We start from the raw sequence: 26,023 nt of genomic DNA, 5'->3' as shown, positions 1-26,023 counted from the left end.
TAAAACTAGTATACTATACACCGTAAAACAATAATAATATAGTCCCAAATCGATGCAGGTCTCCTTTACTAGCCCGTTGTGGCACGTTTTGACAAATAAATGCAGGTCTCCATTGGAGACCTGCTCTGGATTTTATAGAAATGATCTGGATGTATAAAACCTCTTAAAACCTACCGGGCCGCCCACCTGTCAATACCCGTTATACATCATAATGTATTAGTTGATTTATATTTGTAATAATAAACAGATTTTGCAAAGTAACTAGTAACTTAAGTTATCACACATTTTTGTGCAGTAACAAAATTGATATTTAATTTATTGAGTAAAGTATAAAGTAGGATAAAATGGAAATAGTATACTATAGTACTAACCCAATAGATTTTAGGTTATAATTTTACTGTTTACTGTTGGATTTCTCTTTCAAATAAATTTAACTAACCAGTTGGCTTGATTACAGCCTGTCTGGGTGTCTGACTACTTGTTTGTTGCCCCATTGGAGCCATTTACAGCAATTTCAAAGTACAATAATAGTAACTACAACTGATAACCTGAGCTACGAAAGTAAAGAGTAAATGCCAGTGCTAACACTAGCCTAGTCTTTGTTGAGTGATTCTAATAGATGCTTTTTGTTTTTCATTTTATGTACCATTTAGTAACAATACGGGTACTAGAATCGACAAATGATGTCGGGGTTTCTGCTGGAGAAAAAGCAGTCTCTATCATGCCTCAATATGCCGCCCTGTTAAGTTAATGTGTTTGCAAACACTCTGCTCACTCAACCATCAGAAACAAGCAGGCAAAAGATAACAGCTCACAGATACACAGCCACCAGATCCCCTGCTTATAATAGACCCTGCACACCCTTGGTACACCCACGCACCTGATTTCCCTTCTCTTGGCTGATTAGACCTCTTTGAGAATAGTGTGGGTGTGTACATACTGGGCTTGTTTGACATCATCCTCACTTTTCCATTAGTTCTGTTGGGAAAAATGACAAATGTATTATCCTTATTGGTAAATGTTAAGTGACGTCCTGTTGTTCCCAGAATAGTTTCACCTGGCTTCAACCTAAGCAGAGGCCTCATCAGACAGAATAATTGAGAACACCTGAAGGTGTGCAGAGCCTCAATGCTTATGTTCTGGCAAACAATTACTAACTCACACATCCACCAGACACTGAGCAACATTAGGAGCAACACTTGGAGTCATGTTGGTGTCCACCTGATCCACCTGATGAATGTAAGTCTTCACCAGGGCATACATTGGATTTGTTATGTCGGGGGGGGACTCTGTGGTTTCAGGGTTGACATAGGTGCACATATGTGCACACAGACTACAACATGTAGGTGATATTATTTGACAATGTTGAAAGAAACTGAACTAAAAACTAGTGAAAAAAATATTTTAGTTAACCGAAATACAAAAATGAGGAGGCACAGGTGCATTTGTTTATTGAGACTAGGATGCGTAAAAAAATATGAGTCAGTGTGCTTTTATTGTAATACCTATGTGACAAATAACCCCCTTAATATATATATATATATGTTCCATTTAAAACTACATATGCAAAATATCAGAGCATATTACATTCTCTCATAACAGTTTCTGACCTATTTCTCTCCCTACCTTGCCATCTATCTATCACCATGCCATCTGTACTGACTGAAGTGCTAAAAAAGAAAAACCCTGTCAAAGTCGTGATGTTCTTGCATCACCTCATTTAGGCCTATGTTCTCTAGAGCTAAGAAGAAAACATGGTTTAAACAATGATTAAATTGTTAAGACAGAGAACGGTGTAAGTATATAGATTGTTGTTGAAGATGTGCAAAGTTAAGCAAGGACAATTGGTCTCACTGACAAACATGACTAAAGACGATCCAGTTGTATTGGCTTTTTTCTGTTTTTGTGATAATGTCTGTCCACTGGAAGGATGCTCTAGAGGGCTGGCAAAATTTACAGTCATTGAAGCATAAGATAAATATATTTTGGGGTGTGTTTGCTCAGTTGATGGATGTTTCAGCAAATCAAAGTCATGGTGGCTGCTCCTAAAAAAAAATAGACTTATTTGGTTGCCTTTGACCAAATTGGAAATTTCTGTCCCTGGTGAATCACAAAGGTGGCGGTTAGAAATTCAGGCTTCACCTGAATGTATGTTTCAGTGTCTCTTCAGAAAACTAAAGGTGATGCCTTGGAGTTTACACACAGTAAAATAGTTACAGTAGTTACATGCTGTGTAAGAAGTACGTTTTTGCTTGATGGGAGCTCTGGTGAAAAAAAAAACATTACCAGCCCTCCCTGCCATCTGCACAAGGCAACAAAGACATTACACAAATCATGTTCACTTCACTTACTGTCAGTACTGTGAGTGCATTCATTTTTAGACTGGCAGATCAAAGTGGAAATAAATTGTGTTTTTCAGTTGGATTCTGCTTATTGTTGCTTCCCCAGGCGCCTGCAGCTGACACGCCACCAACCATCAGGCAGAATGTCGTACGGGTCCATTGACGGAGGCTCTTTTGGCAGTCGCAACCCATTTGGAGGTCCTACGAGGCAGGGTTACCAGCCAGTAGGTAAGGACAAATATTGACTGCAGTAAAAGGTCACTTTTAGTTTGAGACACTGGTGTAATTATCATAAACAAATAAGATATTTGCCATGATGATTTTCCTTTACCACCCTTTACAGAGCCTTCAGCAGTGTAAAGGCACATATGTCATCGCAGTTTAAGGATTTCAATTATTTCTGCAATTGCTCTCTCTGTGATGGAATGATTGGGAAATTCGTCACAAAAGAATAGAAATAAGTTGGGTGTTTTTAAATACGTGTGGATCTTAAAACTATAAATACAGGAGCTTCCAGGACTATACACTGTAAAAAACTGGCAGCTGCGGTAACCGGAGCTTTACCATAATAAATACGATAAAAGGATATTAGTACTGTTGAGTTTTAATCCATATTTTACTGTATAAATACGTTTTTACCATTTAAAAAAAAAAAAAATGAATGAAAGTGGTTTTCTGTGCAATTTACAGTTTGTAAAATAAAAAAAGAACTTTATTCCATATAAATTGCTTTAAAATGCCGTATAAGTAAAAGTTTTGCCATGAGATATTACTGTGTTTAACTGTTATGGAAACTTTAATGTATATTGTACATATTGCGGGCATAGAAAGCAAAGGTGGCAAAAGTATACACATTCTTTGCTCAAGTAGAAGTACAGATACTGAACAGGTACAGGCTCTGAAATGTACTCAAAATATAAAAGTCAAAAGTACTCTCTTGGTTTCTCTGAAGGACATTTCTACAGGCTGTTTCTGTGCAAAGCTAATTCAAACTTCAAATAGGGTCAAGTCTCTCATTATGTCTTTTACATAATTTATGTAGTTTACGTCTTTTTACATAGTTTATGTTGTTTTCGTCATGTTACATCAGGTGTTATACAATAGTCTTCATGTTGGGAAAGTGTGCAATGATAAACAATTATTCCCCTCAAATCGATTAAAACTAAAGAAACAAGCCTGTTTTTGAAAATGTAAAGAGTAAGAAGTACAGATAGTTGTGTAAAAATGTAAATACTCAAGTGACTGCTTAACTACCTGTCAGGGATTATGATTTATTGCAATTGCTGTCTTATCTGAGGTCTGTATAGGGACTTGTTTGAATCCACATATTTGACTGAGCCATAACACATCCCTTTTCACTTTGCCTGGTCCACATCGTATTTATTGATTCATTATGACGGAAAAGGTCATATAAGACTGAATAACAGGAACCATTACTATTAATCAAATTATGCCAGTCAAGTCCAATATTAACTCTAATGTTAGCTCTGTTTTGGTTTCCACCAACTCCTGAGGGAAATATCTGTCTCTTAGCTGTTAAATGCTCCACTATATTCACCATATATTCATAGCATTCTGTATTAAACCTTTTCATCTCCCAAGAGTGAATAACAGCAGCACTGTTATTTGTACCAGTTGCATGTAAACATTGTGGCTTTATGAAAGTTTGCATGAATTTTAGTAGTCACCCACTTTCCCACGTATAAGCAGGTAATCAGAGTCAGGTGTTCCAGCAATCACAACACATTTATTATTCATAAAGAAATCAATAATTCAAGCAATCAACAGTGCATGTACATGAGTAAAACTACAAACAAATACAACAATTACATGGAAAAAAGTGCACAAATGAGGATTTCACAAGCCACTGACAGTTTTCTGTTTGTACATACATGTGCATAAACTCTCCATTTACCCCTGTTGTATATACTTAAAGACACTAGGTATTAATCATCTGTGTATATGCATGTGTACGTGTGTGTGCTCTTGCGCAGAGGTCACAGGTTTTCACAAGGGTTAAGCAGTGTGAAAAGCAGCTTCATTGGATTTGATCCTGTCAGTGCTTTCATTAGCTTAGTAATGGGGTATGAGCAAGACAGAGCCCCTGAGGCAAAACCTGTTCCCAGCCAAACTGGAGGTGTGTGAGTGTGTTTGTGTGCGCGTGTTTTTGGGAAAAAGATGGGTGGTGAGGACAATGAACCAATGTTTCATGTTGTGGGCAGGACAAAGAAGCACTTGTACGACTCAAGAATATCCATGTGCATTAATGACAATGCATTAATAATTCATTTTTTTTAAACTCAAACTGCAAACTGAAACAGGCCACCTCACCTCAAAATACACAAAGTACACGCAGTCCAGATAATTTCAAACGGTGGCTGCTGATCATATTATAGCATATTTTATCCATTTAAAAGGGCCAGTGTGCAGGATTTAGTGGCATCTAGTGGTGTTGTTGAACAAAGGAGGAACTACGGATGCTGCAAAACCCGCAAAAAATGCAAATGGCCCTATCTAGTACCAGTATTTGGTTTGTCTGGGCTACTGTAGAAACATGGCGGTTCAACATAAGAGCCTCCATAGAAAGTAACCTGCAGCGTCTGTAGATAAAAACAGCTCATTCTAAGTTAACAAAAACACAACAAATGCTATATTCAGGTGATTATACACCAATGAAAACATACCTATGAATATTATATTCCATTTCTGACAATAGATCCTCCTAAAGTTTACATACTGGACCTTTTTAAAGAGCCTGTTTAATTTTATAGCATGGCAACTACTTTTCCTACAGTCTGTACAACAGGCCTAAAATGCCATATGGAAGTAAGGCCTTAGTAACACTATGCTGTCTGGGATCAAACTGGTGTCTGATATGTTGTATCTCTTAAGCATACCAATAATAATAGTCTATATAGGGCCTATGTGTCATATTTCACTGTCCGACTGTTGGTATGTAGCTTTAGCCTTATTCTTTAGCATTATATCAGGTACGCAGCCATTAAGTAACTTTACGTATTTAATAACTTTTTACAGGGTCCGACTCAAGGAGTTTAAACAAAAGCATTAGCTTTATTTATGTTATTTTAGCCAATAACATCCCCAGTCATCAGCTATAAATGAGAAGCCTGTTTTTGTTTATTTCTCTGTGGAATCAAAGATTTAGTTTTTCACAAATTATTGTGACATTATATGTATCTGCCATTGTTATCACTGGAATGGACATAGACAGACATAGCAATAGTAACTATGGACGTCGGGGCTTAGACACATATCAATTGTCTTCTTACAACTTGCATACAGTACATTACCCAGTTGGAGTCATGTTTCTGGCCACTTAAGAGATGTAACTCTAATATTGCCAGTTAACTCTGGTTTGGTCTCTACCAAGGCCCTTTACCTCACTCATTTTCTTTTTTTTACCTCATCCCTGTATTGTTAATGATGAAGATGCAGATTTTGGTGGCAGATTTCAGTGGCTTTACTCTACAAATAACTCTATCATCTATTACACCAAAATAATTGGTGGTAAACTTATCACTCGTCACATGTACAAAGCGATGTCACTGATTTAAAAAAATGATCAGTGTAAAAGTAAAATGGTGAAGGCATGGCCAGTGCCTTTGCAACATAATGATCTGCTCTCATTTTAACATTTCACACTGACTGGGATCAGCACAGGAAGTTCATCTGTGAGTTATAGCCTACAGATTTAGTGATTAAAAGTATTTCCCATTAACTCTTCATTAGTTTTGAGTGGCTTTCAGAACTGTGGCTCTTAACCTTAGTTGAAAGACCAATGGTTCTAACCTAATTTAGTCTCATGGCTAATAACGTTGACAAGCCTTTGCAGACTCCAGTGGAGAGACCCTGTCGGACATGTTAAAGAGATTAATTTCTCTGTAGCAGTACAGTAAACACAACACACAGCTTCACCTATCACTGATATATTGTAATCATTTAGAGCTGACAAACCTTGAGTACAGCTGGCTCAATCCGTAGCTACAACCCTAATGTCACTCACACTTCTGCAGGAGATCAGTGGCCCAGGTACCCATCCAGTACTACCCTAATAAATGTGCTTTTAGCGATGGCCAAAAGACAGCCAGACTCCATGTGTTTCCAGCAGGGACTTGGCTTCAAATGGCTAGTTAGTTCTTGGTTGCAGTCAGTCAGTTTTGCCCGTGTCTCTATTTGTGGGAAAATATGTAACCAACATACAGACATTTACCCACCAGATGACGAAGTCACCTGGTTGACCACCACTTTGGTCCAGACTAATATTTCAATATCTCATGGATGGATTACAATGAAATATGGTTCACACATTTATGTTTCCCAGAGGATCATTCCTGCTGGCTATAGTAATCCCCTGACTTTACCACTAGAGGATGACATTTTTGGTTTTAAGTGAAATGTTTCAACAACTATTGGATGGATTTGTCATGAGATTTCGACATTCATGTTCCTCTCAGGATAAGTTGTAATCAATTTGTCGACCCCTTGAAGTTTCCAGTGATTCCAGCACAATCAGATTGTTAGCTATAGTATTCAGCTCATGGCACCATTGTGATTAAGTGGAGCTACTAGCACAGTATGATTTACCTGGATCGTCAACTTTTTCTACAAATCAAATCCCCTACCGTCAGAAACAATTAAACAATGCTACATTCTACAGACAAGTGCTTCAATGCAGGTTTAATATCATGATTCACTTGATTAAAGTTAGAGCTTTTTGCTATGTGTAAAGCATGATTATTGTTCCAGCTAGAATGAACCTTCAATGTTATTTTGAAGGCAAATGTGTCCTTTTTTCTCACCCTTACTACTCACATAATCAGCGTTAACTATGTAAGACTTGATTAACATGTTGATTTCCATCGTTTGTTACTGAAGTAATTGCTGAGAGTATGCATGCTGCTGTGTGTTTCAGGCAATCACAACCTGAGTCAATTTATGAAAAAGCTCAAATCACTGAGCAGAACATTTTGTGCAATCCGCTGCTTTTAGTGTTGAGCTTTATGAATACGGCCTCAGGTCTTTTCTTTCTGTCCAATGTTCCCTATTTGGCCAGTCAGCGACAAATGAATATGCCCTTATCTGCCTGCTTTGTACCGTGCATTTATAGCATTGTATACAGAATGTATGTTCATACCAATCATGTTTGACACTCGAGGGGAGTAGCTGGCACAAGTTATTATGCTGGAATTCAGATACAGAGTGGAGGGGGAAGAGAGGATATGTCAGAGAAAAAAACAAACATCACATATGCTTTTTGTCTCCGGACTCCAGCATACTGTACTCGTATGTGTGCCCTAAAATACTCCCTTTCACTCAGTCTGACAGTCAGCTTCCCTCTCCCAGTCTTTTCTATTGTGGGCAGACAGATGGGAACCACAGTCACCAGAAAAGGGGGTCTTTGATCACAGTGAAGCCTGGGTACATTATGAGGGATATGAGTGGTGGTGGTGGGGTGGTAGAGCAGGAGCCTGTCAGATTTGCCGTCTGTTGCTCGGGCTGATCTGAAGGGGAGCTCAGGAAATGATCAAAGCCCAGGTTAAGTCTCTAATAGAGCTGTCTTTTAGGCTAATCTCTCTTCTCCCTCTCCTGGCAAAAATCTCTCAACCCTCCACCCCGCACTCTGAGAGGCAGTGTGTCACTTCCAGCACAGCCAAGTGTCTCATTCAGGATGACAGGACAACACGGCTTCAATAGCAACACATATTGACACGCCATATGGTGTTAATAATAAGTACTGAAAATGAAAGGGTATAAAAGCTCACTATTTTATGCTTGACAGTTTACACTAGTGGTCACTGTTTTCATAGTATAATAGTATTATCGTTTGCATATATGCCCCTGACTTACTAAATGAGCATCAGTTAGATGGGTTATAATAATATAAGTGGTTTCACCAAATCATTGTCTTTATTTTGATACAGTATTTAATAATTACCACCTATGATCTATATTCACCTTCACCCAGCCCTTTTGCAGTTTGTGCTGCTGAACATACATGGACCAGGGACGGCTGTGGCTCAGAGGCAGAGCAGGTCGTTCCTTAATTGGAAGGTTGTGGGTTCGATCCCCGGCTGTGGGTTCAATCCCTGGCTCCTGGTGCCACATGTCGAAGTATCCTTGAGCAAGATACTGAACCCCAAACTGCTCCCGATGCTGTGCATCGGTGTGTGAATGTGTATGATTGTTAGTTTCTGTTCAATGGACTTTGCCATCGCTGTGTGAATGTGTGTGAAAGGGTGAATGTGGCACGTAGTGTAAAAGTGCTTTGAGTGGTCGGAAGACTAGAAAGGCGCTATACAAGTACAGCTCCATTTACCATTTACCAAATTGGAAGGTGCGCATGGATACGCCCGTACAGTCTGTGCGCCCATGAAGACCTTTAATGTACAGTCTAGTCACACACTAAAAATGCTGGGTTGAAAACAACCCAATCTGGGTTGTCTTCAACTACACTAAGACCTTCTTGTGCTTGACATTAAGGGTGCAAATTAATAAATTCAGGGTGCAAGGCATGTTTGCCCCTTAGTAGGACTGGGCCTGAATATGAAATGACTATAATTACATATTGTAAAAAAAACAATAGCCATGAAAAAATAATCAAGATATCAAATCTGGTGGGCCATTTCGTTGTATATTCAAACTTTCATGTTATTTGCTTGTGTGTGTGTGTGTCTTAGCTGTTCCTAGGACTGCGCTCTTCTGGACTGAGGCTTCTGATGTTGTTCCTGAGATATGTATATATACACAAGGTTTCCATTGCCAAACCTGTATTGTATTTTTAATATGCTAATATATCCAACTATTTGAACTATTAGACGTGTAGTCTATCAAAGTTTATTTTACAGATTTTACTGTAACGAAACATACGGCAGAAGTAACTCAATATTCCAGTTATTGTAAGCCAACATTTGGATAAAATATTAACCATTCTTATGTGGTAGAATTAACCCAGCATTTTGGATTGAATGTTCAACCCATCTTGCTGGGTTAAACAAGCAACCCATCTTGCTGTGTTTACCACGTTAACCCAGCATTGTGTTGGTCCAATAGTTACCCAGCAGTGTAGTTGAAGACAACCCAGATTGGGTTGTTTTCAACCCAGCATTTTTTAGTGTGTGACTAGACTGTACATTAAAGGTCTTCATGTCAATTAGCCAAATGCATGTAATATCTCTATGGAAGAGCAATATGAAATGTATGAAATTAAAGGGGTTTGCTGAGATTTGGATTTATGGACATCAAAACCATTGAGATTTCTTCAGGATCATGAAGGCATCAGTATTCTTCAAAGTAAAGCTAAACAAGTAAGTTTTACAAAAATCACTTTTTTTATCCTGACAGTAGAACATGAGACAGATACTCAAAGTCCTCTGGCTCTCGCTTCTAATGGCAAATACAACAACCACTGAGTCTGAACGAAAATGACCAATCAGAGCAGGGAAGAATCGTTGATTGTTGAGTCGCATTCCTAGGTTGTCATAGACCAACACTTTGGGACGCAATCCAAAGCTGACTGGCCAAATAGGGAACATTGGACAGAAAAAAAGACCCGAGGCTGTATTCATAAAGCTCAACACTAACTGCAGCAGACTGCACTGCAAATTTTCTGCTTAGTCATTTGAGCTTTTTATAAATTGACTGAAGCTGTGATTGCCTGAAACCCGCTGCACCAGAGTTCAGAAAGCTGACTCGAACCCGGCCGGCCCAAGCAACTGTTTGTGCGTAGAGACCTGTTCAGAATGTTGCACTGCACAAAAAATTTGGGCACAGGTTGGATTATTTAAAAAAAAACTCTTGCTTAGCTTTGTATTTAAACGTTATCATGCTAACAAGCACAACTCAGATAGTGAACATTATAAACATTAGCATGTTAACTTTGGTATTATGAGCATGTTATTATCAATATTAATTTAACATTAACTTTCAAAACACAACACATAAAACATGTTTGTTTCAAACTAGTCAGTGCATTCAATGCAGTAGTAGGAAACTTTGCACTCTCAGCTTCTTCATTGTGGAAGATCTGATCAAGGACCTCTTGAAGAGTGACTCTTGCTGCCATGACCTCTGTACCTCTGCCACTGAAAGGGCAGCTCTGGTATCTTTTATAATCTTATTACCCCACCCCTTCTCCTCCAAACACACACACACACACACACAGTGATTTGATTCTAATTTGTCTAATTTTAGATTATATTGTTACATTGCAGGTGCAGCTGCAGATGCAGGTGCAAGTCTCTGTGTCAAGGCACCCTCTGACCTCTGTATGACCTTTGTTTCTTATGCGTACCATATATGACCACTCCTATGTTATTTCACTGTTTCAAGGTTCCCCCATGGCCCCCCAAGACTAGCAGGTGCCTGTCCCCGCGGGAACCTGGGCGAACAGTTATTGTGACAGTGTCAAGATCCCGCCCCCCCCCAACTCTGTCACAAATTTGACCCAAAAGAGCATCAATGTACAAAAATTTGTAGCACCTGTGCAAAAGTATAAAAATTTAAAATATTTTTTATTTTTGTGTATTTTGGGTCACTTTAGGAAAAGTCATCAAATTTCAGGTTAAAAGAATGACATGTTACTGCTGTCAAATGTCAAAATGGGTCAATTTGTGTGGAGTGCAGAGTTGAAGAGGTAAGGATAATGTGGTGCCACTTGGGGTGACCAATCAGATTTCAGGGGTGATCCTAGGCTCCCCATCTAGACATGCAACTCTGTGGGACGCCCTAGTACATCTTTACAGACCACAAGCTTCTTGTGTAGCTTAAATAGAAGTTGGACATGGTTGATCTTTCATTAATACATTTACCTGTATAGGTCCAGGCTCACCAAATAAACATTTAAAACCCCTAACTTTAAAACAGATTTGAGGTGTATGGAAAGGTCATCTTTTATTTATTGATCTTCCAATTATTTTTTTCAATTAATCAATTAGTCATTTGGTCTATGAAATGTCGAAAATGAAAAAATATAAATCGTCCAAAAATCAACATCCCAAAAAAACGAGATATTCTGTTCCTGCCATTTCATATATGCAAATTCCTTCTATTTGCATATATAAAAGCTGTTTTTACTTCTGAGAACAGTAAAGACCTCCATGTCATTGCTTGACAAAAGCTCACAAGTCTCTTAACCCAGTTTTAAGGAGTCCTCTTTGGTTTTCTCCAGCAGAGTGCTGGGTGCTGGACCTGACCCACAGATCTGTCGACATTGTTAGTTCCCCGTGATGAGCTCTATGGAGACATAGACTTGCTCATTAAGCTCGAATGAAGCAAGAGGGTGGACTGGGTGTGACAAGGCTGTGATGAGCACTTGCTCCTCCAGCTCCATGCACTGCTGATGGGCAATAAGTGGCCAAAGTGGGCCATGTGTGAGACAGCCATGCATGGATTAATGGACCAACTGAGACGCCATTGATCTGAAGTCCAACCTTTTGTGACCTCGCATCTTCATATAAGCACTTTGGCTTCACTGTGCCCTCTGTGCCGTCTCTTTGAGTAGCTCTGGAGCAACTGGCACCACTAGCTGGCAGCACCATCTGTGTTTGGTAGAAAGAAACATGTTTTGATTGTGGAATTAGCTTGTTATCTGGCAGTGGATAGCTAGCCTTCTGTTATTCACAGTATACTCAAGGAAGTGTGGAAAACATATGGATAACGATTCTTGGAAATCCTGATCTATTCAATTCTTTGGCAACTTTGAGAACACCTGTCCCCGGAAATCACCTGTAATTAGCTTCCTACAATAAACAAGTTATTTTATTTTATTGGATTAAAGCAAACAAAAGATCTCGCTTTTTCTACACAGCTTGTAATTTTTCTATACAAAACTAATCACACATACATTTGACAAGATTCCTGTACACATTCACAAATCTCAGTTTGTATTTACAGATTCTTTTACAAATCTGATTATGCACGCATGGTTGGAGATACAGCTACACAACTCTCCACTCACATCTGTAAATAGTTTTGCTACAATAATGGTCGCATAGAAACTTTGCACTTCTGGTGGTATTCTATCTGTGATATCACAGTTTTCTCAATAAATACAGCAGGGTTCCAATGCGTCTTGGAAAATCTTGAAAACCTAGAAATTTGGTGACTAGTTTTCTATTCCTGGAAATGTATCAGAATGACTATATCCTGCTAATAATCCATGTTGTCCTGCAAAATTAGAATTGTATTTTAGATTGTGATGCATGATATGGATTATTTTTACAGCCGATACAATAACCAATAATGACCTTCTTCTCACAGCCAATAAGATTTTTTATTTTAAAAAGAGGTTTTTTAACCTGTAGTTTTTACACACTTGAGGGTACATAAGTCTAGGATGTAGTGAGCAAAGGGGGTGCTGTAATATTTCATAGCTCTTTTCTAAACAGATCTAACTGACATCGCTGTTGTAACACAGCAGACAACAAACAGCAGTCCTCTCAAATGTTCTTTTTTTTTTTTTCTAGTGAAGTTCATTCAAAAACGTACAGTACTTTCACAGAACATAAAGCCTATCAAATGTTTTGCATATGATTTCAAATTAATCATTAAAAATATCAACTGATAACTTCAGTAATGTAATTGATCGAGCAATGTCCTGATAATTATCGTGCATCCCTAATTTTAGCCCGTTAACCAGGCCGCTGTGGTGAGAACAGCCAGGGGCTTCACGAAAGCAAGATAACTTGGAGTATCGACTATAAGCACCGTTGTGAGTGCTGTGCTGTATTGTCAAGAAAAAATCCTGGAAAATAATTTCTTAAAGTGGGAACCCTGTACAGGATGTTCTGTGTATTTTGTGGTTGTGTGCATCATTCAGTCTCTTAAATTAAGAACAATTTTGAACTTTTTTTTTTACAACTTTTTAATTTGAGAGCATAGCTTGCAAGCTACCAATAACGTCACCCTAGAAGAAGTAATAGAAGAGAGTGTAGAAAAAACTACAACAAAGCTACCCTGGAGAGAATTTTAGTTTCCCTAACTAACGCTATGTAGAAAAAGTAATTCAAACTACTTTGTAAAAAACCAAAAACAAATTACCAGTGTACATGTGATATGAAATTATAACTATACATATAATACAAAAAAGTTGCATGCCAGAAAACAAATGCCACTTAATTGAGTGTATTGTAAAAAGTGCCCATTGTTCACAGGTATGCCACTAATCCTGGGAAAATTGCTTTGCTTTTATGGCTCACAATGTTTGTAGTTTCAGTTTTTCCTGTATATTACTAAATTGTTGTCCAGGGTTCACATCCAGACTCCTGCAACCAAAGCACTAATGTTAAGGTTAAGGAAAGATCTGGATTGTGGTTAGGATTAGGCAAGTCGAGTACTTTGGTACAGGTTAGGGAAATGTTGTGATGGGAAACAAGTGATTTTGGTAGGTTTGGATAGTATTGCCAGATTGCTTATTTTGGCAGAAAACAAATGAAATACACCAATCAGCCATAAGATTGTGAGCACTGACAGGTGAAGTGAATAATTATTTGGTTACCATGGCACCTGTCAGAGGGTGGGATATATTAGGCAGCAAGTGAACATTTTGTCCTCAAAGTTGATGTGTTAGAAGCTGGAAAAATGGGCTGCATTTTCTTTTCCATCTTGTGGACAGCCGTGTGCGTGGGCGTTGTATACCCGAGGAAAACATGGCACCAGGATGCACTATGGGAAGAAGGCAAGCCAGCGGAAACAGGCCAATGTTCTGCTGGGAAACCTTGGGTCCTGCCATTCAGGTGGATGTTACTTTGACACTCTGCTCATGCCTCGATAGGTCTGGGCTGCTTTGGCGTCAAAAGGACCTGCACAATACTAGGTAGGTGGTCATAATTTTATGGCTGATCGGTGTATGTTCTCAGTGAACAGTTTACTGATACATTCAGTATCAGCGTGTTGGCAACTTGCCACATAGTAACATTTCCTTATAGAAAATGCATCGGTCTGCATGGTTGCAAATTAGTTGTTAATATATTTTCTACGAGACAGGGCTGAATACTTGCTATAGATACAGTACACTGATTCATTTTGCACAATTGATGGAACCAGTCAAACTTCCTATGTTCTGTCAAACGGTGTGCCACCACTAGAAAGGCTGTGCATGCAGCACTTGATGGGAAGAATGAGAACATTGTCAGAATGTTTTCTGCTCCATCCAACTTTCTTCATTCTTTATGGATGTGTTCAAGGGTGCTAATGAGGCTGTAAAACACTTTTTTAATATAAAGTCAAGGTTTGTTGCTTACAGTTTCATTTATTTATTTATTTCTCAAGACACCAATATTTTTAATAAATCTAAACATGCAATTGGATGAAAAAAAATCAATAATAAAAAACATGAGTGGAAATTTGATCGTAAAATTGTAATTAAAAATCTAATTTGATGGCTCCTGATCTGCAGCATAATGAGCGGTTTACACTGAATTTCACACTTGGCCTTCATGTTTCATTTGACTTTCTCCACATAAGCATAATTCTGAGCTGTCCTCACCTGCAGAAAAATGAATGTTCAGTTACAGTGGAAAAGGAAACAGTGGTTTTGTGTGTTTAAATATAAAACCTGGCTTGAACTGAGCTGCTCCTTGTGGAAAATTAGTAAAAACCAAAAGGAATGAGCTCAATATAAATCCAATTTTGGCGACATATAAAGTGCGATCAAAGTTACCCTCTTGCCTATGCATGATTGAGCTGCTGATGTTAAATGTAAACACTATGTATGTACTTTTATCTTTTTCTGAATTTTTCTCTCATTAATAATAGCTTAATTTGTCTTACATACAGCCGTAATTGTTGCTTGGAAAGGTCATGTTTTCTATCAAACTCTGCACTGAACAATAAACTATTTTTACAAGGCTTACACTTACAGTAAGAATGAGGGATCATGAAAGTAATTACACTGTCCTGACTGCATTGTAACAATTAGGATGATCCATCAGGTTTAAGCAGAAAGCAAATGTGCTGTAACTGAGAAATATCTCTCCTTGTCTGTATGTGACAGTGTTAATTGCTTTCTTTTTCCTGTTAACCATAATTTATAGTCTGAATTTGCATTATGGGGAAGTCATGAGAAAAGTTTTATCAACGTGAGCAGAAACTTAGATTTTATTAAGTTGGAGTCACATAATTGATGCCTTTTTTCTAAATGTTTAAGCTTGATCAGTTTGGTGGCTTAATGTTATCTTTGCAAATCTTTTCCTCTCACTGTTTGCAAATGGTCCGTCTCCTACCGCACAGAGGAGGGAGGCAAAATTACGGGAAGCTTTCATCGAAGAAACAAAACTGTCAGGCCAAATTGCAGCATCTGAACAGCATGGTGTTCAGTCCGACCAGAACAAAGCTTTTCATGGTAATGATTTAATGCTGGTCTGCATTTTCTAGCACATTCTGGCTGCAAGCAACATGATGGCACACAGACCAAACAGAGCAGAACGCCTCTAGATGGCCGCATGTGGGGGTGATGCTGTAGAGAGAGAGAGAGAGTGTGTGTGTGTGTGTGTGTGTGTGTGTGTGTGTGTGTGTGTGTGTGTGTGTGTGTGTGTGTGTGTGTTGGGGGGCATGTACTATACACCTCCTCCCAGTGAAGTCAAGGTGAATCTTTTATGAATTCCTGTGGTTTGTTCACTCTCTCCAGGTTCTCCAGGCTTGACTCAGTCATGTGCTGAAAATAACCCTGTTTGTCCATAATGGAGTTGCTACACCAGTTTCTTAGGAACCTGGTGTGTATTCACAGCTTTGAGCTAAATATATAGCTTGAATTATAGCATATAAACAGTGTGACAGCCTTCTTGAAGCTGCATTTGCAGTGATGTCCAGTATTTTGGGTCCAGTGTGTAACTTTTAGGCATATATATTGGCAGAAATGGAATATAATATTCATAGCTATGTTTTCATTAGTTCATAATAATCATAATCACCTGAAAATAAGAATTGTTGTGTTTTTGTTACCTTAGAACGGGTCGCCTTCCATGGAGTCTGCAATCTGTAACTTAGATGTTACACCGCTAGATGTCACTAAATCCGACACACTGGTCCTTTTTAATGGAACTCTTTCACCTAAAAACCTAACCTTTTAATTTAATACTGACATACGCTCTTCATCTATTGTGTACATTTATATGTATTAAAAGCAATTATTACAATATGATGTAATATACTATATTATGAGCTAATTATCACAACAATACTAAAAATAATCTTTAGTGTTAATATTCTTTAAACCTGCATGAATTTACTTTTCTTTGGCCACTTGGGGGCAGTGAAACAAGCTAGCTCTACCACAATCTTTTAAAGTTCTTATGCCAACATTAGCATTGATTTGGTGATAACATTTTATTTTGTCATGTTTGTGGCCACAAGGGAAGTCTAGTACTCACTCGGCAAAAGACAACTCTTTAACTTCTAAATACTTGACTATGATCACCACTCACTTTATACGTCTGCCGCTTAGTGCGTAGACTGAGGTCTCACCAGAGCTTTTTAATTGATTTAATTAATTCATTTTTGTCATCACCTCAATTCTTTCTTAAAGAACAACATGGGCTTGGTGATTTCCAGTATCTCAATATTATTCTACATCCCGTGGTGGTAGCCAGACAGACCCATAACCTCCTTCATTCATGTACAAAAAGCTTATAAAGTTGTGCATGATGTCTGGAAGGTAACACAGAGCAACAAAAAGTAAAAAAAAAAAAATCACATACTGTGGTTTTAATGCAGTGTCTGTTCAGTACAGTTACCCAAATTAACAATAACAATTCATTCGACTTTTAATTTTGGCCATGGGGCACTGAGGAGCTATTCTAGATTCTAGGGGGGTGCAAACACAAATACACACACAAAAAACAAAACAAAAAGGAATTCCCACACATTAAAAACAATTGAAAAATCCAAATATGACGATGGAAAAAAAGAGTTGCAATACTAAGGAGGGATAAGGATTAATGCTGTCTGTAACTGTACAGATTGGTGCTAATATTTAACTGACCATATCACAATTCTATTGGCTTCTTATACAAAACCAAACTTCTGTCCATTTGTTTTACATATTGGCAATCTGAAACACATTCCTTAAAATATGACTTTAAGCTCTGAAGGTGTGCATTAAGCCAAGCAAGACCAGTGCTTATGCCATACTTCTAGAGCTGAGGTGAACAACACCTTGCTATCAGTTCTTGTCTTTTTGACAAGGACATGTAAACCATAAAATAGCTGAAAATACTTTCATAATAAAAGAGATATAAAATCTTATCAGTATTCTCTGATCTACTCCAAATTAGTTTACTGTGGTTTTAGACTGGGTTGTGTATATCGGTCAAATCCTACAGAGAGCCAAAATCAAACCTTGTCAGCTGCACCTGCAGTGCCAGCTGTTGGGATCAGGCCAGGTTCTCCTTCTCCCAGTCAGCTGCTCACTGGCTAAATTGCATATTTTTGGGAAGAGTAAAATCTGTGCCTCCTCGCTGAGGAGAGACAGCCACTGACCTCAGGCATAATGAGATGGGAGCTCTTGATTAAGTTCCTCTCTGATTTGAGAGTATAATTGAACATGTTGCAGATAGCACATTTGTGCTATCGACTAGCTACACTGCAAGGGCATGATGGTAATTCACCCCCAGCGTGCTCAGGACTCTCACTCATTACTATAAGAGAAATCAGGGCACTTTGTACTGATTATTCAGTGCTTGAAAAGGAGAAAAAGAAAATCAACCAAACTGCCAAACTGATCATCATCTATAATCAGTTCACTGGGGTTTATCTTTGGCAACTGGGAATATGCAAAGTGAGTTTTGCCCTGAAGCTTTCTTTTTTCTAATTCCACTTCAGACACTCTTATTTTGACAGCTCTGAGAGTGTAGAGCTCATACTGAAAACTCAAAATTCTATCAAGGACACATCAAGCAAAGCAAATATTGTCTCTCAACATTTTCATGTTGATTCAGGTTGTATGACGAGTGGAAACGAAATTGTCAACTGATTTGATACGTCTTTACATCGTTCATGAAATAACCATGAAATATCTCAACCACTGTTAGATGGATTGCCATGAAATTTTGTTCATCCCAGATAACAATTTGTCACGACTTTGGTGATCCCCTAATTTTTAATGTAGCCCCACCAACAACTTAACCAGACTGCACTGTTCAAACAGATCATCGAACCACACACAGTATTTAAACTCAGAGAGAGGGAGAGGAGAGAAAACATGTTTCCCATTCAGAAGAGCCATCAGTGCCGTGCTTTGCTCTTCTTTCAATAAAGAAAAACTCTCCAGTTATGATAGAACTGATGCTAGCAACATCCACGCTAACCCTCTTTAGCTGCCGCCATTGTTGTTTTTGAGAAAACAGTCAATTCTTAAATATGTCATCACATACACCTACCATAGCATTGAACCATGCCCGCAGCTAATGCTGAAGCTGCCAGCAGTTCCTCATAGGATACTGATTGGTCTGTGCATAGCTGGAAGCCTGACAAGATAGATTCTTGCATGATCTTTTGAGTCCAGCTGGCTCGCAATGTTGACAGGGAAACTGTCCTCCCAAAAAAAACATCAGCATCTGTGGTTCCAGCAAATACCCCAAAATGACATATGTTAACGATCAAGTAATAAAGCCCTCTTGCGGCCATAGTAATTATGATGGGAACAAAACATCAGACTTTAACACAGGAGACCCTGATGGCTCACAAACCGTAACCACGTACTTATTAGTTGAATCATGATGAAACGTGGCTTGGGTTTAAATGACTACTTCGCAAACCTAAAAGGACCAGCGTGTAGGATTTAGTTGCATCTAGCGGTTAAAATGAAGTTGCCCACCAACTGAAACCCACTGACCCCTCAACTAAGTCTGAAGGAGAATACAGTTGCTGCAAAACTCGCCAAAAGGGCCTATCTAGAGCCAGTGTTTGGTTTGTCTGTTCTGGGCTACCTGTTCTGGGGTAACATGGCTGTTCAACATGGCGGCCTCCATAGAAGAGGACTCGCTCCCTCTATAGATAAAATAACTGCAATTTTAACGTAACAAAAACATGATTCTTATGTTCAGGAAACTATTACTATCATATATTATATTCCGTTTCTGCCAATGGATCCTCCTAAATGTTACACACTGAACCTTTTAATAAAGTAGGCTACTTATTTGAGCCCAAACATGATCTTTCCCCTAACCTAACCAATCTTTATTGATTGATGACATTCCCACAGTTTAGTGATGTTAGCATGCTAACAAGCTGAATTAAGTAGAGGTAAAAATTATACCTGCTCAACATCCGGATGTTAACATTATCATTGTACGCATGGTAGCACGTTGGTACAACGAGTTGCCATTGACTCTTAGTCTTATTAACATTTTATCAAATAATTTATTTTTCTTACACTGCATTTCCAAAATGCCTCTGCGGGGATATAATATAGGACAAAATCAAAGTTATGACTGTATCAGACACACTGCTCCAACCACAGAGAGACTGAATTTGTCAAGAGTGATTTTGTGAAGGCAGTGCATATCAGTACAGCTTTGAAGTGGCATGCTGATATGAGCATGTTAAAGTGTCGACATGTTAATGTGAGAGAAAAGTTTCAAGTGTGAAAAGATAAAAAGCTGCTGAAATGATCCAAACCATATACCAAACACTGGTTGCGAAATAACCCTCTGTGGATCCCTCAACCTTCCAGGGAACGCGGGGTCAGTGGAGTTTGTGAAATGAGCATGAAATCATAAATGCAGATTATGTTTTGTGGGCTCTGATGTGAAAATTATGTTACTCCCCCGTGAAAGGATTGTGTGACAACAGGGCACACGGTTTTCACCCATTTGTCAGTGGAATAGAATGTATGCAAAACAGAAGGTTGGAAGTAAATACGTTTGGTTTAAAGTGTCATAAATGATAAACTGAGAGAATTACCTTAGTAAAGTGATGCATTTCCAGCCTATACTATGTAAAGATGTTATGAAACAAGCACAGCATGAGTTAGCATGCATTATCCAGGTATTCCATAGATACAACTTATAAAAATGATTTTACAAAAAAGCATTATAAAAAGACATAAAATGAATAAAAGGAATACAAATAAATACATAAATAAAGTAGTAAAATACAGTAATTTTCAGTTTTCAGTCCGCATTTAAAAACTGTAATGGTTGTGGCATTCCTAAGACCATCAGGCAGTTGGTTCCAGCGTTGTGCTGCATAGTAACTAAAAGCCGCTTCTCCTTGCTTGGATTTGACCCTCGGCACTACTAGCAGTCCACTCCCTAGAGATCTAAGAGGTCTCGAAGGGCTATGTAACTCAAGCATATCACATGTATTTTGGGCCGACTCCATGTATAGATTCATAAACAAGTGATAAAACATCAATTTTGTAGCTTACTGGCAACCAATGTAGAGACTTAAGAAGTGGTGTGATGTGGGTTGATCTTTTTTCTGTTGTTGTTGTTGTTGTTGGTTGTGTTTTTGTCAGAACTCTTGCTGAATTTTGATTGAGTTGCAGGACCGTGATGGTCATTTTAGGAAGTCCTGTCAGACGTCTATTGCAGTAGTTGATTTTGCTTGAAATAAAATTATAAATCAGCTTATACAAGATTGTTAAAACTTAGATCGGAGTCAATTAAAACACCAATGTTCCTAACCTGTGGTATTGGTTGTCCTCAGAAACTCAATAGTACGGCTTGGCTCCTTTTATCACCTCACCTTGGGGAACATTTACTAAGAATTTGCAGTAGGGATGTCACGATACCAGAAATGAATGAATATCCTCTACTTCACCATACACTCCCTTTTATTAAAAACATTTGTACCTTACAAACAACAACAGTGGCATGTAGCCGTCAAGCAATAAATGAAAAGAAACGATAACTGAACATACTAATTTCTCCTTGCCTGTTTCCTTTCTACTCTTTATATGGTTTCATTGTCAGCCTACATAATTCAAATTTTTTAACATGTTTTCATGCCTATTTTTATTATCTGTGATGTGTCCTGCTTATAGTTCAGTAAGTACCGTCAAGTTTCACTTTAGCATCAACATGGTATTGAAGTATCGAATTTTAATTATAATTTTTTTCTCGCCACATATTTGGCACCCCTAACTAGGTGGCGCCCTAGGCAAGCGCCTAGGTCGCCTGTAGGAAGGATTGCCACTGGTCTTCACTCCCCACGTATATCCATGATCTCCGGATCACCGCTTTTCCCTTCTTGGACAACTTTTGATAGGTACTGACCACTGCAGACCGGGAACACCCCACAAGAGCTGCAGGTTTGGGGATGCTCTGACCCAGTCGTCTAGCCATCACAATGTGGCCCTTGTCAAAGTCACTCAAATCCTCACGCTGCCCATTTTTCCTGCTTCTAACACATCAACTTTGAGGACCAAATCTTGCTGCCTAATGTATCCCACCCACTGACAGGTGCCATGATAACCAGATAATAAGTCTTATTCCCTTCACCTGTCAGTGCTCAGAATCTGATCGGTGTATATAGAATATATATCTCATATTTCTAAACATACATCCATTTCCTTACAGGATGAATGCACGCTTGCAATTCCAAGTGTTTTCTCTTCAACTAATATTTAAAATTCAGCAACAGAAAGTATTTTTTTGCACCACGGCATCAAGTCTTATTCGTGGCACTGCAAATCAGATACGAACTGTGGCTCATTGACATTTTTAGTCTTATTAAATACCTCACTAAATTTACAAATTGTGGTGAAATATCTCCCCTTGAGTCAAGAAACCAGCAAGAACAATTGGCACACACTGTAAGTTACATAATGAACAGATGTGTGTTATCTGCCTTGCTGTAGGACGGTAACTCGTATTGAATCCATCAGGCTGGGGCCAACTCCTGTCTTTCACAGAGGAGGAGTGGGAGCAGCAGTGGCACAGAGGACTTCACCAAGTCCATCTGTTCTTCCTGTGCCAGTTTGGCACCAGTGAGGGAGGCAACACAGGTTTAGAGCATTGGAGCAAGTATTACATGCAGAATGACCATCAACTCCATGTGGAGGACAGTGCCACACTCTTCAACAAGGACTTCCTACACACCACAACCCACTCACTGACAGGCTATAGTTGCTAGATGGCCTTTTTTTCTCCTTCTCCTCCTCCCTCCATGACATCAGGCTGCATCCTAAGAGTAGAGGGTACATGTCACCTGTCCGCAGATGCTGGCAAGTTTTTCATTTTTCATTCTATGTGCAGAGAGAGTATGGTAGTGTGGCTATAGCCAGTTTTGATTCATGAATTTCAATGGTGACACCATCATGCTAGTAGTTTTCTGTCTTATTGTGTTTCCATCAAAGGATTTACATCCTTTTTCTTGTCTTTTTGTTTCTGTATGTATGAGCACACCATTTAACCAAAGAGGCCAAGGTGGGAAATATGACCTCATAGTGGCACTGCAAAAAGATCAGGGGTTCCCCAATTCATTACGGATCATTCTTTGGGGAACATGGATATCTAATTTAATGGCAGTCTGGCCAACAGTTGTTAAAATACTTTGGTGTGGATGAAAGGATTGGTCCAACAGATCCATTAATGGACATCCTTAGGTGTGACCATCAACAGAGCAAACAGGAACTACAGTGGTATATATCTAAACAATTTGGTTAAGGTTCAATAGGTCATTATTGAATAAAAATAAAAATACAATGAGTGTAGTATCTACAGAGCAACCCTATATTAGTTTGAACACACCTACAGATTTTTTTTACAGAGATAAAAGTGCATTAAAACCCTGATACACTACCGCCTGCATGTTCCTGACACCCTCGTGGTAAACCTCAACCACTGACACTCCCACGCCCCTGCCCACAGCTCTGTTGTTGCGCCACTATTCCTCTCTCTCTCCCAATGTCTAAGTGGGTTTTCAGACATTTTAATACCTATATATGCCATCCGATGGTCCCCCAGAATTCAAGAGGAACCAAAGTTGCATTTTAACATCATAACTGACTGTAAGCAGTAACAGCAACTTCAGTCCTGTTCACTACTCTTTAATGTAGCATTCTCAACCTGGGGTCCACATACTCCCAGGGATCCTTGAGGGGTTTCCAGGGGGAAATTTTCATTTTATTATTTCATTGAGTAAAAGTTAGTCCAATGCATAAGAGGTTCTGATGACAGGTTTCACAGTCTTCACTGTTAATCTACATCTATCTATCCACCCAACCTTCACTCCAATAACTTATTTCCTCAGTGTTATTTAACTGTCTAGATAGTGATCCACCTATTTCTAGTAATTTTAGCCTTTTATTTTTTACATTGAATCCCCATTAGCTATAGCCATGAGTCTTCCTGGGGTCCACCCAAAGACAGAAATGGTAAAAGCAAACAACAATTTACAATCCAACATTATCAATAAAACAAGAAACAATGACAATATATAAATCTCAGAAAACAAGTGAAACCTTTTTACATATGAATCAATATACACTAGTAGCCTACTGGTAGCCTTCTTTTGGTGAGAGAACATCTCTTGGTTATACACGGCTGGCTCCATCTGCACAGAGCAGACGGAGCTGGGCAGGAAGTTGGACACAGAATCTGGTCACTGGTAAAAATGGACAACAAAAGAAACCCTGTAGACTACTTACTACTAATCCCCATAGGAAGTTGCAAAGTTTCAATCGCAACAACTAACTCATTCAACCAACCCCTGTGAATTCCTTCGCGAATCTGACTGATCATTGTAGTCTCCCAGGAGTTTCACCAATCCGAGCCTACTAACTATGTTTTTGTAATTTTCACTTTCTCCCACAATTTCATCACAAAAAATGCCTGAAAACATTGCAACATGCATCACAATTATTAAGAAAAAGCTGAAATGGCCATGAAATCAGGAATTTAAGGCCGCAACAATCCCCAGAAAGCCTGCCAAATCCAGAAGGACTGACTTACCAATTTTGAAAACACATAAATCAAGGAAAAAGGACCAAATTAATAAAGTAAGAGCAAATCAACAAAATTGGGTGGGTAAAACATTTTGAAATGGTCCTAGTTGGGCATAAAGCCGTGTAGAGGACAGGAAAAAATTAGAGTCACAGAGCCGTGTGCTGGAACCTTGCCCTCAGTATATCTTTATTTCCATCCGTATGTGCTGTGTAGGAATATGGGATCCTGAACACATGTGCAGTAGGGCTGGGGGTAAACGATTATTTCTTAAACGATTAATCGGGCGATTATTTTATCGATTAGTCGACTAATCTAACGACTAATTGGACGATTAACGTGAGTTAGCTAACGTTAAACAGATAACGTTAAAAGCTACTGCAATCTTCTTGCTACCGTTTGCTTGTTGTTGTCTCCTTCGCGAGTGGCAAAGCGGTGCCTTCGTTTCAGACAGAGAGCTAAGATGCGTTGGTTAGCCTAGCACCACCAAAGTGCACAGCTGCTAGATCTAGCTAACACCAACGCTGGCCAAATCAATCTCATGCCCGTGCAGCGCGCCGCGCAGCCCGAGCTCCGCGCACCCCGGTGGCGCCAGCCAACCACCCCAGCCCCCCGCGCAGCCCGCCCGCGGCAGGCCAGCAGCCAAAACCCACGCCAGCCAACGTTAGCTACTATAGATAGCTGTGTTCTGCAGCTGTAAGCCGGCTACCATTCAAGCCAACATTAGATGATAACTAACGTTAACTAACCCAGCACGAACAAACCGCACGGAGAGCCAAGACAGCCAGCCAGCACCACCGAAGTGCGCAGAGCCCGAGCCACACAACACACCACACGAACATGAAACCAACCCAGCCAACGCCAGCACCCACCCGCCACCGTCTCCTCCACGAGCGACAACGGGGCGCCTCCGCCCCAGATGCTCCCACATTGCCAAATGGAGTTGGCATACCACAACAGCACAACAGCACAGAGCGCAAATAACCACACCTTTACGTTTGGGACTAAATTTTAAGTATTCCCATACCTTCGATGATTGAGGGCGAGCTGTTTTTTTTAGGACTTTTTCTTTTATTGGGGCTTTTATTGGGAATTCTGTGAGGAGGTTGCTGTTTCGTCCTCCATTCTGCAATGTTTTGGTCTCCCACGTGTGTGTGTAGAGCTGTGGCGAAGCGTCGACGCAAAAATTTGTATTATGTATATATAACGTATTTTTGACGTTGACGCGTTGCTACAGGCCTAATATGCAGACATATATTAGTCACACACACATCCTGGAAGCCCTTCTTTTGATAGGCCAGGCCACCTCCACTGTAGCATGCACACTGGATATCATGGTAAGTGAAAGGTGGACAAAGCGTGCGTTGAAGGCGTGTGTGCGTGAGCGTGTGTGTGTGAGCGTGTGTGTGTGTGTGTGTGTGTGTGTTAACATTAAAAATGCACTAAAGGTTTCTCGGTTGAAAAATGACTAATTTCCAAATGTATCACAATCTTGTAATGCTGCTCGACTCACTGCATGCAATCATTTCATTACCTAGCTCAGTGAGAGGAGTTAACGACTTGTGATGTACAGTAGCGGTCTCGCGGTCCTTTCTCCAGCCCACACCATGGATGCATGTGTCATTGTCCAGCTCTGCTTCGTCTGGCTCTCTTCTTTTCATGCCAATATTTGATCCCCCTCGCCTCAAACGCAGGTACTTTTGAGCTTTTTCACACCTCTAAATTTTATCTATACCCCAGTAATTTTGACCACATTGAAAAAAAAGCCAATTGCAG

At 39.4% G+C, this 26,023-nt stretch overlaps 1 protein-coding gene across 2 annotated transcripts in view; it reads left to right on the top strand.

Moving 5' to 3' along the window:
- The window catches only part of tsnare1 (T-SNARE Domain Containing 1), a 200,351-nt gene that overhangs the window by 47,195 nt on the left and 127,133 nt on the right, over positions 1-26,023 (top strand). For both annotated transcript variants that reach the window (XM_051407353.1, XM_051407354.1), the window contains exon 2: positions 2,449-2,570. In XM_051407353.1, the coding sequence (XP_051263313.1) occupies positions 2,486-2,570 (85 nt within the window). In that variant the 5' untranslated portion in view covers positions 2,449-2,485. The remainder of the gene's footprint in view (positions 1-2,448; positions 2,571-26,023) is intronic.

Source organism: Dicentrarchus labrax, unplaced genomic scaffold (genome assembly GCF_905237075.1).
Source record: "Dicentrarchus labrax unplaced genomic scaffold, dlabrax2021, whole genome shotgun sequence".
Lineage (NCBI taxonomy): Eukaryota > Metazoa > Chordata > Actinopteri > Moronidae > Dicentrarchus > Dicentrarchus labrax.
The sequence above is the reverse complement of the archived record's forward strand: the minus strand, read 5'-3'. Positions and strand labels throughout refer to the sequence as shown.